General features: G+C 36.5%; 1 protein-coding gene across 2 annotated transcripts; it reads right to left on the bottom strand.

The window, feature by feature from the left end:
- Positions 1-1,262: 1,262 nt before the first annotated feature.
- LOC310717549 (guanylate-binding protein 1-like) lies at positions 1,263-13,787 on the bottom strand. 2 transcript variants are annotated; one of them, XM_083525769.1, is made up of 11 exons: positions 13,661-13,787; positions 11,714-11,923; positions 11,191-11,318; positions 9,865-9,974; positions 9,558-9,763; positions 8,336-8,578; positions 8,067-8,215; positions 7,826-7,957; positions 6,972-7,184; positions 4,477-4,579; positions 1,263-2,223 (listed from the first exon to the last, which is right to left on the bottom strand). In XM_083525769.1, exons 2-11 carry the CDS (start codon positions 11,895-11,897, stop codon positions 1,823-1,825), a joined length of 1,869 nt encoding a protein of 622 aa, XP_083381895.1. In that variant the 5' UTR covers positions 11,898-11,923; positions 13,661-13,787; the 3' UTR covers positions 1,263-1,822. The 2 variants fall into 2 exon arrangements, with proteins under 2 accessions (XP_083381895.1, XP_083381894.1); XM_083525768.1 differs by having other exon boundaries at positions 11,714-11,915; positions 13,661-13,785.
- Positions 13,788-16,500: the final 2,713 nt, after the last annotated feature.

Here is a 16,500-nt window from a genome sequence, read left to right on the forward strand (position 1 = left end):
TTTTTTTCGTGCTGAAAAAAAAATCCTTGTTATTTGACTTTTTCTATGCAGTGCACTGCCTTTTGGACCTCTGATAATCAGACCTACTCATACAATAGAATTACAGGTACGAAATAGCTCTAGATTTGATTAAATGAAATAAAACAGACAAAATAAAAACAATATCAGATCACTAGTTTTATTAATATATATTAGACAATAGTCACATTAACCAAAGTGGGGTTGCAGGACATGGCCGAGCACTACTTGAGAATGGAATGTTCCTTCTTGCAGATGGATTGGGAAAAGTAGAGTAGACAACTGCATGTGATTAACAATAATCTTATTATATGCTATGCATCTTGCAATGAGAAACAAATGTAGAGTGTGTGCATGTGCGTTTAAAAAAATGTTTTTGCTTATATCAATTTATTTCTATTAAGACAGTCTTCTTCTTCTTCTTCTTCTTCCTCTTCTTCTTCTTCGGCTTCTCCCATTAGGGGTCATAAGCTAAAAACCCACAAGAAAAGGCAAAAAAAAAATAATTTCTTTTGACAAACCTGAGTGCTTACAATCCTCACACAAACTAGTGTCTCACAGGAGTTTTTTTTTGTTTTTTTTTTTTGACTATGCATAAGGAAAAAGCCTTTCTAATAGCCTAAATGTCTTGTGTAGTCTAGTTGCATATCCTCTACAAAAATGAACAGAAATTGGGCATGTCCTGTTGAATTGCAGGGGGTGCACACATGCAAAACCTTTTTCCAAACATCTGAAAACAACCAAACATTGTTTGATTCTTGTTCGCATTTAATTTCAGTTTTCCTTTTTTACTTCCTCAGAAAGTCTTTGAATATTATTTATTTATTTATTTAATTTATATCATTTTTCAAGTCAAAAACAAAAACAAATAACCCCTTCATATATGAACAATTTAAATAAAAGATAAGAAAAAAAAGATTATGTCATACAAGACCATTTTTACAATCCCTAAATTTGTAACTGAAAAACCCGAGATGGTATAAGTTACTGTGAACCATGAGTATCATATGAAAGACTTTAGTGTGATTATTGACTCAATCTTTCATTTGAAGCTCATCTTAATAATATTAATTTGATGTCTTGTTCTTTTTATTTCATTTTATACTTTTTTTCGTGTGGTTGATGTTTATTGTAATAAATTAATGTTCTGTGTTGTGGTATACATTCTACATTGTATTTGTGCATGTAAAAATATTTTCACATCTTGAATGCACCTATGTAAACATAATTTATGACATCTGAAAGAAATTTAGATATTTTTTAATCTTTGAGCTTTAGGCTGAAAATGTAACTTGAACAGCATGTCAACTCCATTTAAACTTTACCAGTCCATAAGTCAAGAAAACAACAAAAGGGAGTACTGGAGTTAAAAAATTTTAGATAAATGACACCTACCAACCCAAAGATAATTATTTTCCAATAACAGCACTTTTATTTTATACAGTAGTTTGCCAATAAGACAAGTTGCATTAAAAGTGAAAAAAATGGTCAGAATTTTCTTTGTTTGTTTTGTAATAGTTATTCTTCATTTGTTTAACAATGTCAGCAGTTATAATAGAGTGATAAACAAAAAGTGTTACATTGTAATTACTTTGAATTTCATTTTCCTGATTGCGAAGCTAAAGTTTGTCACTGGCACAGCCCTATAAACGATACTTACAGGCAAGACTCAAGCATTACAATCCCATCCACACACACTTAAAAGTTTCTTACAAAACATTTGCTTTCTTTATTCCTACTGATGACAGGGAAAAAAAATCTGTACTAAGTTTATAACATAATGTTAAATTAACTGTTGTATTAATCAGAATGGGATTCCCAGGCCTTTCTTCAATAATTTATACTGGAGAAATGTAGAAAACACATCTTTTGCAGTGCCTACAAGAGGCATAACATAATCCTTAAAAAAACCACCAGACTGTTTTTCCTTTTCTTGTTTAAGTTGCTGAATTTCCAGCCCCATCAGCTGGGCTTTTTCTTCATACCCTTTCTCTACAAGTTCTTTCTGTTCTTTTAGTTTGTTCTCGAGTGCTCTCTCCAGCTCCTGCTGCTGCTGAATCTTCTCCTCCTCAAACTTCCTCTCCAGCTGCTGTAGCCGTTGCTCATTGTGCACTTTTTCGTCCTGCATCATGTTTTCAATCTCCAACTTTTTCTCCTTTTCTACTATATATTTCTGCTCTAACAGAGCTGCTTGTTCTCTCTCCTCTGTGCATCATCATGAAAAAGGCAAAAAGAAGAAGAGAGCAATAAAGGGAAAATTTTAAAACAAAGTTATTTTCTTTATAAAGTGTTCTCATTTAGTACTCCTAAGGTGTCAATGTACCACTATGTTATGATTAAATATTTTGAATAACATTTTGAAAAAACTATGGATTTAAGGGCAATGTATTATATGAACTGGAATTACATTACTATTGTGCTCAGAGACAAAACTGGCAAAAAATGAACTGGTGTGGTGTTTTTGTTCAAGCCTTCAGTCAGTCTTAGGCAGCCAGTCTAACAACTGTAGTTAGATGGTCATAACCTTTGTGGGAACTGTCCTATTTAACTCTCTCTACGTTTATGTAACCTAAATAGACTTTGAACACATTCAAATTATTAGGAAAATTCGATCTTTAAGAAAAAGGGAGCTGTGCAGACCTGCAGTAACTACACGGGACTTAAGTTGATCAGTCACACCATGAAGTTATGGGAAAGAGTAGTGGAAGCCAGGCTGAGAGAAGAGGTGACCATCTGTAAGCAACAGTGAGGTTTCATGCCTAGGAAGACCATCAAGGAAGCAATATTTGCTTTGAGAATGTTGATGGAAAAGTATAGATAAGGTCAGAAAGAGTTGCATTGTGTGTTTATGGATTTAGAGAAAGCGTATGACAGGGTGCTGAGAGAGGAGTTGTGGTATTGTATGAGGAAGTCTGGTGTGGCAGAGAAGTTTGTGACGGTGGTGCAGGACATGTATAAGGACAATGTAACAGCAGTAAAGTGTGCAGTAGGAATGACAGACTGGTTCACGGTGGAGGTTGGACTGTATCAAGGATTGGCTCTGAGCCCTTTACTGTTTGCAGTGGTGATGGACAGGTTGACAGCAGAGGTCAGACAGAAGTCTCCATGGACTTTGATGTTTGCGGATGCTATTGTGATTTGTGGTAAAAGAAGGGAGCAAGTTAAGAAGAGCTTGGAGAGGGGGAGGTACACATGGAGAAGTGGAATGAAAGTCAGTAGGAGTAAGACAGAGCACATGTGTGTGAATGAGAGGGAGGGCAGTAGAGTAGTGCGGTTGCAGGGAGAAGGTGGAGGAGTTTAATTACCTGGGATAACAGTGGAAAGTAATGGTGAGTGTGTTAGAAAAGTGAAGAAAAGAGTGCAGGCAGGGTGGAGTGGGTGGAAAAGAGTGGCAGGAGTAATTTGTAATAAAAGAGTATCTGCAAGAGTGAAAGAGAAAGATTATAGGACTGTGGTGAGACCTGCTATGTTGTATGGTTTAGAGACAGTGGCATTGACTAAAAGACAGGAGGTGCTGAGATTTTCATTGGGAGTGACAATGATTGACAGGATTAGAAATGTATTAGAGAGAGAGAGAGAGCGCATGTAGGACGTTTTGGAGGACGTCCCTCATTTACAGAGGAGGGACATGGGGTTTATCTGTAGGAGAATGCAGAGGATAGAGCCACCATAAAGGAGGAAAAGAGGATGGCCAAGGGGGTGGTTTATGGATGTGCTAAGGGAAGACATGCAGGTAGTTGGTGTGAAAGAGGCAGATGAAGATAGAGTAGTATGGTGACAAATGATCCGTTGTGGTGACCCCTGGTGGGAGCAGCCGAAAGATGAAATAAACTTCATTCATTCATTCATTCATTTTCTCCGGCTTATCCGTAATTCGGGTCGCGGGGGCAGCAGTCTAAGCAGGTCCCCGCCTTCGACTGTTGCCCAATCCTCACAGCACCGTCCCTTACGGTCCCTCCTGCAGGTGGTGAGCCCACGGGAAGGCGGCCCCACGTCACTCTGACGTCACGGACCTTGATATTTCCCTCGTAAGGGACCCCCGGAGCATAGAGGGTTAAGGGCCTTGCTCAAGGGCCCAAGAGTGGCAGCTTGGCGATACCGAGGCTTGAACCCCAGACCTTCCGATCGGCAACCCAGCGCCTTAACCGCTGGAGCCACCACTCCCCCTTGAAATAAACTTGTCAGGATCAATTATTTACTTAAAAATTTGAAATACTTTTTTTTTTTGTTTTCTTTTATGATTGTTTGTATGTTTTTTGAGCTTTTGATGTTTTTTAAAAATTTTATTGTAAGGCTATTCTAAGGGAAAACCCCCTTAGAAGGTTAGGCAGGGCATATAATGCCATATTTATTGGCCTTTCCATAAAACAAGTGACAAAATATTAAAGTCCTTCCTATAATATTCACACTATATTTTAATATACATCATTAATAATGATATGATTATACCCAGCTTACCTTGAATCTTTTTCTCATTTTCAGTCAGCTGTTCATCAGTCTGCAAAATTAATTTAGCCTCTGCACTTTTTCCATTCAGAAACCTTTCCAGCACTTCCTCAGCCTTTTAACAGAAAACACACACACACACACACACACACACACACACACACACACACACACACACACACACACACACACACACAGGACAAGTGACACAGGTTTGTATTCGAGAAGACCTGTATACTTATTTTGACTATATTGACAATACAAGGTAAAATTCAGTTTTCATGCCTGTGTATTCAAATGACTGTGCATGTAACATACAACCACTTTTAAGTGTCAAGCTATTAAACAAAGTATAAACAAACAAATCATGCAGTAAAAATATATACCCAAAATTGTGCTTGTAATTATACAAACCAAAAAAAATGTGATTGTGAAAAAGACTGGATTTCACACAACCCAGTGGGTGTTAGTACTGTGTTGATAAAGACAGTGAAAGCTTGCTGCAGTTGTTCCTAGTGTTCTTATAGTGTATCTGTATTGTGTATGAGGAAATTAGTGCAGTCAGGCATTGTGTAAAATGCAGTTATGTGAGAGGGGGTGAAAAGAGGGTGTACAGTATACATATGGGGATAATTATCTAACTAGCTGGTTATGGTTCTAATTGGGCAAGTAAATACATCATACAGCTGACTATTAACCTGTTTATGGTATGGCATGCAGCACATATTGGCTACTGGTTTTGAATGCATGTTAGATGCATTACATTAACTTGCAAAAAAGCTGCTTGTGGGCTTATAAAATTCATTTAAGTTAATTTTGAAAATCAATGCTCTGTAATTTCTAAACACCCAGCAACTGAACATTATGGTCCTATTCATTACTGTTTGTTTTAAATGTTAACCAGGAATGTTCTAGGAACAGCAATGGCACTTTGTGATGATTTACAGTGAGGAAAATAAGTATTTGAACACCCTGCTATTTTGCAAGTTCTCCCACTTAGAAATCATGGAGGGGTCTGAAATTGTCATCGTAGGTGCATGTCCACTGTAAGAGACATAATAAAAATTAAAAAAATCCAGAAATCACAATGTATGATTTTTTAACTATTTATTTGTATGATACAGCTGCAAATAAGTATTTGAACACCTGGTACAGTAGCCTGGTACAGTAGCTGGTACAGTAGCCTTTGTTTGCAATTACAGAGGTCAAACGTAAAAAGTAGCAGGTACAGTAGGGAAAGTAGCTGGTACAGTAGCCTTTGTTTGCAATTACAGAGGTCAAACGTTTCCTGTAGTTTTTCACCAGGTTTGCACACACTGCAGGAGGGATTTTGGCCCACTCCTCCACACAGATCTTCTCTAGATCAGTCAGGTTTCTGGCCTGTCCCTGAGAAACACAGAGTTTGAGCTCCCTCCAAAGATTCTCTATTAAGTTTAGGTCTGGAGACTGGCTAGGCCACGCCAGAACCTTGATATGCTTCTTACAGAGCCACTCCTTGGTTATCCTGGCTGTGTGCTTTGGGTCATTGTCATGTTGGAAGACCTAGCCTCGACCCATCCTAAATGCTCTAACTGAGGGAAGGAGGTTGTTCCCCAAAATCTCACAATACATGGCCCATTCTTCTTCCTCCAAACACGTTTAGTGGATTTATGACCCAAAAGTTCTATTTTGATCTCATCTGACCACATGACTTTCTCCCATGACTTCTCTGGATCATCCAAATGGTCATTGGCAAACTTAACACGTGCCTGGACATGTGCTGGTTTGAGCAGGGGAACCTTTCGTGCCATGCATGATTTCAAACCATGGCGTCTTAGTGTATTACCAACAGTAACCTTGGAAACAGTGGTCCCAGCTCTTTTCAGGTCATTGACCAGCTCCTCCCGTTCTGGGCTGATTTCTCACCTTCCTTAGGATCATTGAGACCCCACGAGGTGAGATCTTGCATGGAGCCCCAGTCCGAGGGAGATTGACAGTCATGTTTAGCTTCTTCCATTTTCTAATGATTGCTCCAACAGTGGACCTTTTTTCACCAAGCTGCTTGGCAATTTCCCCGTAGCCCTTTCCAGCCTTGTGGAGGTGTACAATTTTGTCTCTAGTGTCTTTGGACAGCTCTTTGGACTTGGCCATGTTAGTAGTTGGATTCTTACTGATTGTATGGGGTGGACAGGTGTCTTTATGCAGCTAACGACCTCAAACAGGTGCATCTAATTTAGGATAATAAATGTAGTGGAGGTGGACATTTTAAAGGCAGACTAACAGGTCTTTGAGGGTCAGAATTCTAGCTGATAGACAGGTGTTCAAATACTGATTTGCAGCTGTATCATACAAATAAATAGTTTAAAAATCATATATTGTGATTTCTGGATTTTTTTTTTTAGATTATGTCTCTTACAGTGGACATGCACTCCACTCCATGATTTCTAAGTGGGAGAACTTGCAAAATAGCAGAGTGTTCAAATACTTATTTCCCTCACTGTATATATGTTTGAGTCTCTATTTATTACCTGGATTCCTTTGTTGGGATGCAGTCGGTATTGATTAATGATGCTGTCTCTGTGTTTGCAGTAAATATCATATCCCCCAGGCTTTGCATACTCCTTATTTTGCATATGCACATTCATCTGCTCATATAGATCAGATAGAATCTTCTTACATTTTAGTTCTGATGCCTCCATGTTCTGAACAATTAGATCAGTATAGTGCTTATCTACTGCCTCCTGAAAACACAGTAGATGCACACACATTCAGCTATACAGTTCATCAATCTAAACAATATAAAAGTAAATTTTTTGTGACGAGAAGGATTGTTTACAAAGTAAATTCTTCAAGGCAGCTCTTTGAATAATCTTTTTTAATCTTTGAATAAGTAAATTAACAAGGATATATAAGGAAATATGCATTTGTCCCTCTCTCTCTCTCTCTCTCTCACACACACACACACACACACACACACACACACACACACACACACACACACAGTACAACATGCTGGAAAATCACTATTAAAAATATTGTTCACATTAAATCCAAATTTACATAAACCAAATTTACTAAACCAAATTTACATTTACCAAATTTATTTAGTTTTTCCAGTCTAATATCAAACCTTTTAATTCTCAGAGATTTAATGAAAAACCCATCAGCTCAACAAATCGTTTACTTAAATATCATTAAAAAAAACTTTTGTTTATTGCAATTATGATTTTAATTTGGAACAAAGATACAAAAATAATTATTTAGACCTAGGGGAATTAGGTATAGACTATGCAAATAGTGTCATGTTTTGGTGAAAGGGAAGAAACTAAAACTCATGTTTGATACTGGAAAGTGTGCGTATGTGTGTACATCCAAAACTCACCATCAGTTTCTTAAAGTATTCCTGTTCTTCATCTTTAAACGAGTGCTTCATAAACTCAGTGGTGGCCATGTTGCTGATCTCTTGGTGTTTAGCAGATAAATCACTCAAACTGATAGGAAACAAACTCTTGACCTGCATTAACATTTGAATTAGGATTATATTTTGTGGCATAGATTATGTGTGTGTGTGTGTGTGTGTGTGTGTGTGTGTGTGTGTGTGTGTGTGTGTGTGTGTGTGTTACCTGTTCCATCTCACACTTGTACAGCTTAATCCCCTGTTCTAAAGCTGCCTGGTTTTCTATCATTGCCATTGCAACCACAGCATTCTCCAGACAAGGGACTTTCCCACTAGAAACTGTATTTACATATGACTGCACAAGGTGACCAAACCCTGTCAAAAAAAAACACACAGTTATATATAAGATATAGAAATCTATTTATTGTAACACTAGTTGAAATATTTATATACTGTAGGTAATTAATTTAAAACAAATGGTAGTATTGTGCTTACTCCTCCCTGTGACTCTGTACCCTCCTTTAACAGTTTTAACTTTGCTGGAAGTGAAGACATAGTCACAGAAATGCTGTGTAACATTCAGAAATTTGGGCCAGATTTCACTCTCATCCAGGCTTTCAAGGCAAACCATTTTTTCTTGTGATGCAGGAAATGGGAACACAAAGCACTTCCGTGTTGGAAAATAGTTTCGAATGCACTGCCTTGGAAGATTGTAGTTGCTGTTTTTTAAACTAATACCTGCAGTACAAGAAACAATTTATTTACAGCAGCTCATGTCACAAACAATCACATTATCATCTATTATCATGTTTTTATGATTTGAGAGCAAAGTAAAGAAGCCAAATAAAAAGCTGTCAGATGCAAGAACACACAAAATGACAGGGCTATGTCTGCACCCCTGGTTTCCTAAGTAGCCACAACACACTGTGTCAGTAGCTTAAGCTATGGGGAACACTTTCAGCGTGACGAGTATCTGAAGCATATTTACAACATGGGCCAGTAGCTGGAGCTATAGGGAACACCTCCAGTGTGACAAATGTCTGAAGAATATTTACAACCATGCCAACTCATTAGCTGATAATGAAGTACAAGGCTTGTGCATGCTACATTTCCAGCATTGTAAATGACCATCTGCATCAGCAGATTCGCAAATGGATTTCAGCGTTGACCTCAATGCTTGGTATTTGCTCTGATATGCAATGTCAGCTGTGAGGCTTTCTATAGAAACGTGTGCACCTTTCCAAATCAGGTTAAACAATCTAATTTACCACTGGTGGACTCTAGTCAAGGTGTAGAAACATCTCAGCAATGATCCAGAGAAATGTGAGGCAACTGAGCTAAATTTTAAGTGTTGTGGCAAATGGTCTAAATACTTATGTACATGTTATATTTCAGTTTATATTTCAGCTACTGAGTATAGATTAATAAAGAAAATGGATATAAATGATTGTGTTATCAGTCTGAAGCATAACAAAACTGAAGGTGGCCTGAATACTATCTGAATGCACTGTATAAGCACTCTGTAAGATATTAGAAAGAAATCCCAGCTGCCTGGCCTGATTGGGCACAAGTACAGGTGTTCACAATAAACTACTCAGTGAGTATACAGTATATTACACTAGGGAGTAAGTTGTGTATTTGTGGGGTAATATGGCTGTATGTGAAACCCAGGGCCTAAATTCTTTCTAGTTCATCCCTGAAAAAAAATTATTTATACCTTTCTTCAGCTGCAGGGCAAAGTCCAAATACTCATCCCCAGTCACTTGACCCTTTTTCTCAATAAATAGCTCCAGTGAGAAATCACGCACCGCCCAAATAAAATTCGGAAAAAACTGCACAAACTGAAACTCTTCATCCTCCTCTTCAGCTTCTCCAGATGCAGGTGATCTTATTTTAATCTGCTCTGCAAGCTCAGTGACATAGCTGCAGTATGCTGAGGAAAATGACTGAATGAGAAATATCTTTCTTTATTACTGGGTTAAAGACTATGCCAATACATATTGGTGTGGTACAATCAAGGATACTGTAGTTTTTCCACTGCTGTGTTGTCGATGGTTCCACGGCTGTTGTAGACCAGAGTACTGCTCAGAAGAACAGCCAGACAGAAGATCCAGGCATCGTTTTTAGAGTCTCCCTAAAACAACAAAAATTCAGAATTCTATAACAAATTGTATAATACTAAAGATGTTTGAATACATATTTGGGGCTTACAGTATATTTTCATGGTTATTCCATAAGGTTATACTTTTCATTAGCCACTGCATTTCACCACAAGTTTGTTTCAGTACCTCACATTGTTTGTTAATTTTTCTGGTGTACATTATACCTTTTGTCAAATGTTCATCTTTCTTTGTTTATTGCCTGTTCAAAAAATAGATGCTTAAAAAAAACCATGCATGAGGAGGAAGAGCAGCTTTGGCAGTAGGTATAAGGATAGAGGGCTTCCACTGTGACTGGAATAACATCCCACCCACTGTCCCCCATTTTGGACATTGCATTTCACCAACCAGTACTGATCCAGGCCTTGTTGTAGACATCACTAGAAGTCATTATGGTTCCCAAGTGTACCTCAGACATCATTGTGCCATCATTCTTGGCTGAGCACAATACATTATTATCTTGCATATCACTTTATTATTTCTGCTATCTTTCTCAGCTAGTGGACAATGCTCAGCCTCCTTGCTGTGAGGCTTCCTCCTTTTGCCTTATGGAAAACATATCTACTCCTCTGGCTTCACAAAAAAAAAAAAAAGGTTCACCTCTCTGGCATTGCAGAAAGCATTTGGTGCTCCTTTTGGTTCTGCCTTACACTGAATTCCTCTTTGAGCTATGTAGTAATCATTGTGGAGCAGGGGATAATGTCTCTGGCTGCCCAGAACTTCTGGAAGGGACTTTTTAGGGGGCTCAATAACAGTTATGCCATAAGACTACATGTTCCGTTTACCACTTCATCAAGTCAATTGTTTGTTTTTACACAAGAATAACATTGTTGATTACCCCTTGTTTATAGACATACTGTTTGTCTCTTTATGGTTAATGTGTGTTCATGCTTACGAGTGTACATTTTGTTCACTTTTTGTTTCTTTGTTCATATTGTGTTTGTTTTATACTTGTGCACCTTAAAATAATTAAATGATTTTTGGACTTGCATGTACTTCCTGGAACTAACTACATAGGACAAGTATGAACACATGCATACATACATTATGAAACGTTTGAACTGTTGAAAATGTTGAAGTCAAGATCTTTTTCAATCTTTTATATCTTGCTTTGTTAGATTTTTTTAAACTTGCATATTTACATTATTCAATGTTGCATGTACTGTATTGGTATGGAGATGGTGTTCTCACCTTGTCAACATCTCCCAGTCCCTCAGTGTCCAACAGCACAAGAGTTTGTTTAGCATTATAGGGGTGCTGCACACACCACATCCAAATACCTTTAGTCTTTGACTCAATGGTACTACCCAGAGCAAAACCTGAAATTTAGCAGTAGTATTTAATTATTATTATTATTTTTATTTTAATTACCATTAATAATAATAATAATAATAATAATAATAATAGTCATTGCTATTATGGTTATTACATACAAAAATTGTTTTCTATTATAGAATTTTTGTTTTTGCTGACAGAAGTGTTTCTCATAAAGTAGAGGTGTTTCACACACCTCTAGTGGTTTGAACAGATAAAAGGGTTTATAAGCCATTTACAAGCCTTTTCACGAAAAAAAAAAAAATCCAAATTTTATTAGTCTAATGGCGCAATTATCTGCCCAATTTTCAAAAGTAAAAAACAAAAAACAAAAAAACAAACATGTTAAAACAAAAGTGTTATGAGTTCTTCTTGATTAAAAGGAAAATAACAAACTTACCTGTTTTTTTTCCTGCAAGGCGATTCAAAAGGTAAGACTTTCCTGTGCGATAGAGTCCCACCACAGACACCACCACCACCGGCTGGTTATTCTTGGACAGGTACTCAATAGCTTTCGCATTAACACACAGTGAACCATTCAAATTTTCCACCAAACAAACAGGTTTTTGCATTGGACTGCACATGATTCTTTCAGGCTCTATCTAAAATGCTAAAAAAAAAAAAACATATTCAATGTGACAGACTATTTACAATGGGACAGACGAAATTCACAACAGTAATGCCTTTTGCATTTACTAGTATATCTTTCTTGGCTTATGAAAAGATGATGATGGTGGTAATTTTGGAATTGGTTCTGCTGACCACTATCTTCTACAGTGACATTAATAAATTTTTTGGTGCCCTAAGCAAGATTTCCTCATGGCACACTTATTCCTTTTGGTGTAGATGGTTTCATGAAATACCCAACCCACCATACAAACATTATTGTGGAAAACGATAAAAAGTGGGAAACACACTTTAATAAAAAATTTTAAAAAAATCTATAAATAAACAAATAAATATAATAAGGAGATTCATAGTATTTACAATTTTCTGTCGAGGAACATTATTCTGAAATGTTCTACAAATTGGTGAATCTTTGCCCAGCTTTACTTCTGAGAGACTCTAAATCGGTTTATTTAGACCCAGCCATGTTACTGACCAGTTGACAATTAACCTAATTAGCTGCAAAATGTTCCTCCAGCTGTTTCTTTTAATTAACCCTTTATTTACCAGCCTTTTTTGCCCCTGTCCCAACTTTTTTTGAGACATGTTGTAGCCATCAAATTCAAAATGACCTTAATTTCCTATTAAAATGGTTAATTTTATACACAGCATCCAACCTTTTGGGGTTTGTATTATATGGAACAGAATGAATAATTCACCTGCCTGATTTGCATGTCACCATATTAAACTGAAGCACGGAGGCAAATACATTAAATGCAACAAATCCACTCAACTTTTTTGAAAAGTAAATTAACAGTTACATTTTTTTCCTCCTTTTTTCTTATTTATTTTTATATTTATTTATTTATATTTTTAGTTTTTTTACAGTACTGACTCCCTGCTGCCCTTGACCTTTTCATGATGAAACACTTACTCCAGGTAAGCATAACAGACAGCTGCAAGCCAGCATTGTAAAGTGTTATGTGATTTAGTTTGAAAATGTGATTAACTAATGACATTTATTATTATTATTATTATTATTATTAGTAGTAGTAGTAGTATTATTTAAGCATGAGTAAGCATGAGTCAGACAGGGGCTCAGGCGTAAGGAGGATCACTAGCGCCCTCACTGGTAACTTCCTAGAACACAGCCTAGTTTGTCTGTGTCTGAAGATTGTCTTGCAAATAAATAAATAAATATTATTATTAGTAATAATAGTAATAATAATTCATGCGATTCAGCGAATGCACCACACCAGATAATGGCACCTGAATCCTGTATTGATCAAATCTTGTATTTTTTTTAAGTACCTCCACTTTTGGTTTATTTAGGTCTTTTTTTTTTTTTTAAATCGAAGTTCATGTTCTGGTGTTTAAGATTCACATTGTCGGCATCGTTTTTGCTTTATGCAAATAATACATTTGCTCTTGAACCCACTTTCGTTTCTTAATCCTTGCATGTGTTTCCAACGTGTTTTACAAGATTATGTGTACTTTTTCTGCATAAAAAAAAGATTACGCATAAATTAATTACAATATTAAGCAAATATTCAGTTAATAAAGATTACCTTTGCACAACTATATTTTATTTAATTGTATTTGGTAATTATATCCATTAAATCGGATGCGTGATTGCACGCAATCATTTAATCTTGCATTTTCAAGACAAAACAACACTGCATTAAATGCAATAAAATCAAATTATTATATGAGAAAGCAACACCAAACAAAAAAACCCTACCTTATAACCCGTAACATGCACTCGAACTGCAAACGAAACTGGTAACGAGAAGCAGTCAGCTGTTTTTATGTGACCACCTCAGACTGGAGTGGAACGAGTTTGTGCAGGATCAGAAAAGAGGGGGTTTCCGAGAAATCATAGCGTGCAGCCAAACACTGAGAAGCCTGTGTCAAACAAACACTGCGGCAGCCTACGGTACAGCAGTCTCTATTCTCTTTTGTGTTATGATTTGTGTTATGATCGTTAATGTTTGCCTTTATGAATTTATTTTCACTATGTGTTTTACTCATTAATTCTCTGCAGCACACAGCAGACGTTCAGTGTAAATAACAATAACAACAATTAAAAATGACGCTGCAGTCTGCCTTTACTTTCATTTCCACATTTACGCCCCTAAGGGGAGACTCCCCTAGCTTCATCCTGTTTTCATTTGATCACCTTTTAAGGATGAACTCTATGCAAAAAAAATGTATACTGTAAATGCCTACTTGTACCCCTGAGCATGAAAGTAAAAGTAAACATGCATTGTGCTCTATATTTAATGTGTAACACTGATACACGTGTGATGTTCACAATTCAGAAGGAATGACTAAGATCTTGGGTGAATGTTATATGTATAAAAACATTAGCAATCACAACAAAACAAGAAATGTAATTGATTCGAACATTTTTATTAGGCGACTGTGGACGGAGGATGCTGTACCGCTAGGGGGCGCAGCGACTGTTGTGCTCCTGGGCATGTTTTGAACAACAAGCGATGATTTCTTGTAAACGCTTCTGTTTCTTGATCATGTGCACATCCTCTCACGCGAGATTGGGGCTGATCATGGGGGCTGTCTCGCCACCAGTGTGGTTTGCAGCCATGAACTATTTAAATGAAACATTTTCTTAGAAAATTTTGTTTAATCATAAATTGGCTTCATTATTGTGCCTTTAAAATAAATTGCCCACACTTGTCCTGCATGTAAATCGATTCAACGTATATTATTATAAAAGGTCATTACAAACATATAGTTGTACGAATGCAGCACTATTCTTAACGACTGCAATGAATTTCTGCATCATATTTAAGTGTTTAAGTTAAGCAGAATTTGTTGAAACATGTTGAAAATTCCTGTAAAGTTTGAGAAGCAAATCCATTATTTTATTTAAACACAACAACGATACAGATAAAGTTAACAATCTTATGACAATAACCAGGGTAAAGCTGACCAGTTTAATTAAATATCAGAGGGGAATTTAAAATGCCCCAGAGAAGTAGAAACAGGAGACAGGTTGACATAAAAAAAAACCTGGCCTTATTTGCTACTTTTACTTTCTATTTCACTTTTCAGTACAGTACACACACACATCTCTGCAGTTGCTCTCTCTCTCTTTCTGTTTTTCTATTTCTCAATACTTTTGTGTCTTTTGTCTTTTTTACTCTTTGCTGCTCAGAGAAGACTCATTAACGGAAATTTTACACAGATGTTTGCTCCCTACAATTCGCTTACTCTGGCCTTTCATTTACAAACCAGAGCTTGACCATGCACCCATAAAATGCTATATTAGTATTACTTAACAAATCATGTTAAAGCTATATTGTTTTCTAACACAAATTATTCCAGACATTAAATGTAAAATGTGTTGTATTTAATTTTGTGTTGTTAAAGAGTATTTTATTGTATATTTTGATGGATGGCTATGTCTGGTAAAAGAAGCTGAATTGATACTGAATACGACCACTCCCCCAGTTATTGCTGCATCTGTCGTGCATCATAAACTGTTGAGCAGGACAACAAACAGGTACGGATTAACATGTAAAGAACCTGGAACAACAGATTTAGCAGTATAGGTAAATTTGTCACTAGCCTAAAACACCTTGTGTCTCTTTGGCCTGTACATAAAGTTGTCAGAAGGTTTATAAAAGCAAACAAAAGGAAGTTGAGTAAAACTGTGCCATTGTGGTATGTGTGAAAATAAAATATAGCATTGTAATATTTCTCTTTAAGTCACTGTTACCTGAATGTCATGACATCAGCGGGTCTCATGTTGAAGTTTCATTAAAAAATCTACAACGATAGCAGTCTACGGCCAGTTACCCTTGAATTTGACAGCATTTGAGCAATTCTGCAATTCCTAATTTAGGTGTGCAAAGCTAGATAGACATGTTTAATAAGAATAATGGTTGTAATAATAGCAAATGGTTGCTCTACAGAGTATTAAATCAGGGTAGTTATTACTTTCCCAACCATTTTACTCTAGTTTTTCAGCTTTTTTTTTTATTAATTTAAATTTTTGAGTGGGTTTTAAATAGTGTTAAGTTGACTGTCTAAATGTAATTAAAGCATAGAACAAATTTAGTTTGACAAAATCAAATCTAAATTTTTGACTAATAACACAGGCACCTGTTGTAGATATAACAGCTAAACACACTTTTGGCATTTTGTCTACAGAAATCAAATATTGTTAGTAAATTTCTAGTGTGCTTTAGCTCTATCTTAGACAATGTTAGTGTACAGTATGGAGACATAATAATGTACAGTGCAGTATTTGTAAGTAATGTTGAGTTAACTGAGATGGATTTAGAGATCATTGTTTATTTAGAGAGTTTAACAGTCTGACAGTCTGACCACACTGTGATGCAGTTAGTTGAAGTTGAAGATGATTTCATTTGTTCATCGGTAGTAGTTAAGCAGGGTGTAGGGGGATAGGTAAGCTTTCTTTTTTTTATCATGCAAGCTGTTGACTTCTGATTCTGTTCTGGTTTCAGGTGGCTTTTGCCACACCTGTTCCTGCCAGAGTTTTAATCCAGTTTTCAAGTGCGTTTTGATAGTGTAGGAAACTACTCACTCACACCA

Source organism: Silurus aristotelis (assembly GCF_946808225.1).
Source record: "Silurus aristotelis genome assembly, chromosome: 22".
Classification (NCBI taxonomy): Eukaryota; Metazoa; Chordata; class Actinopteri; order Siluriformes; family Siluridae; genus Silurus; species Silurus aristotelis.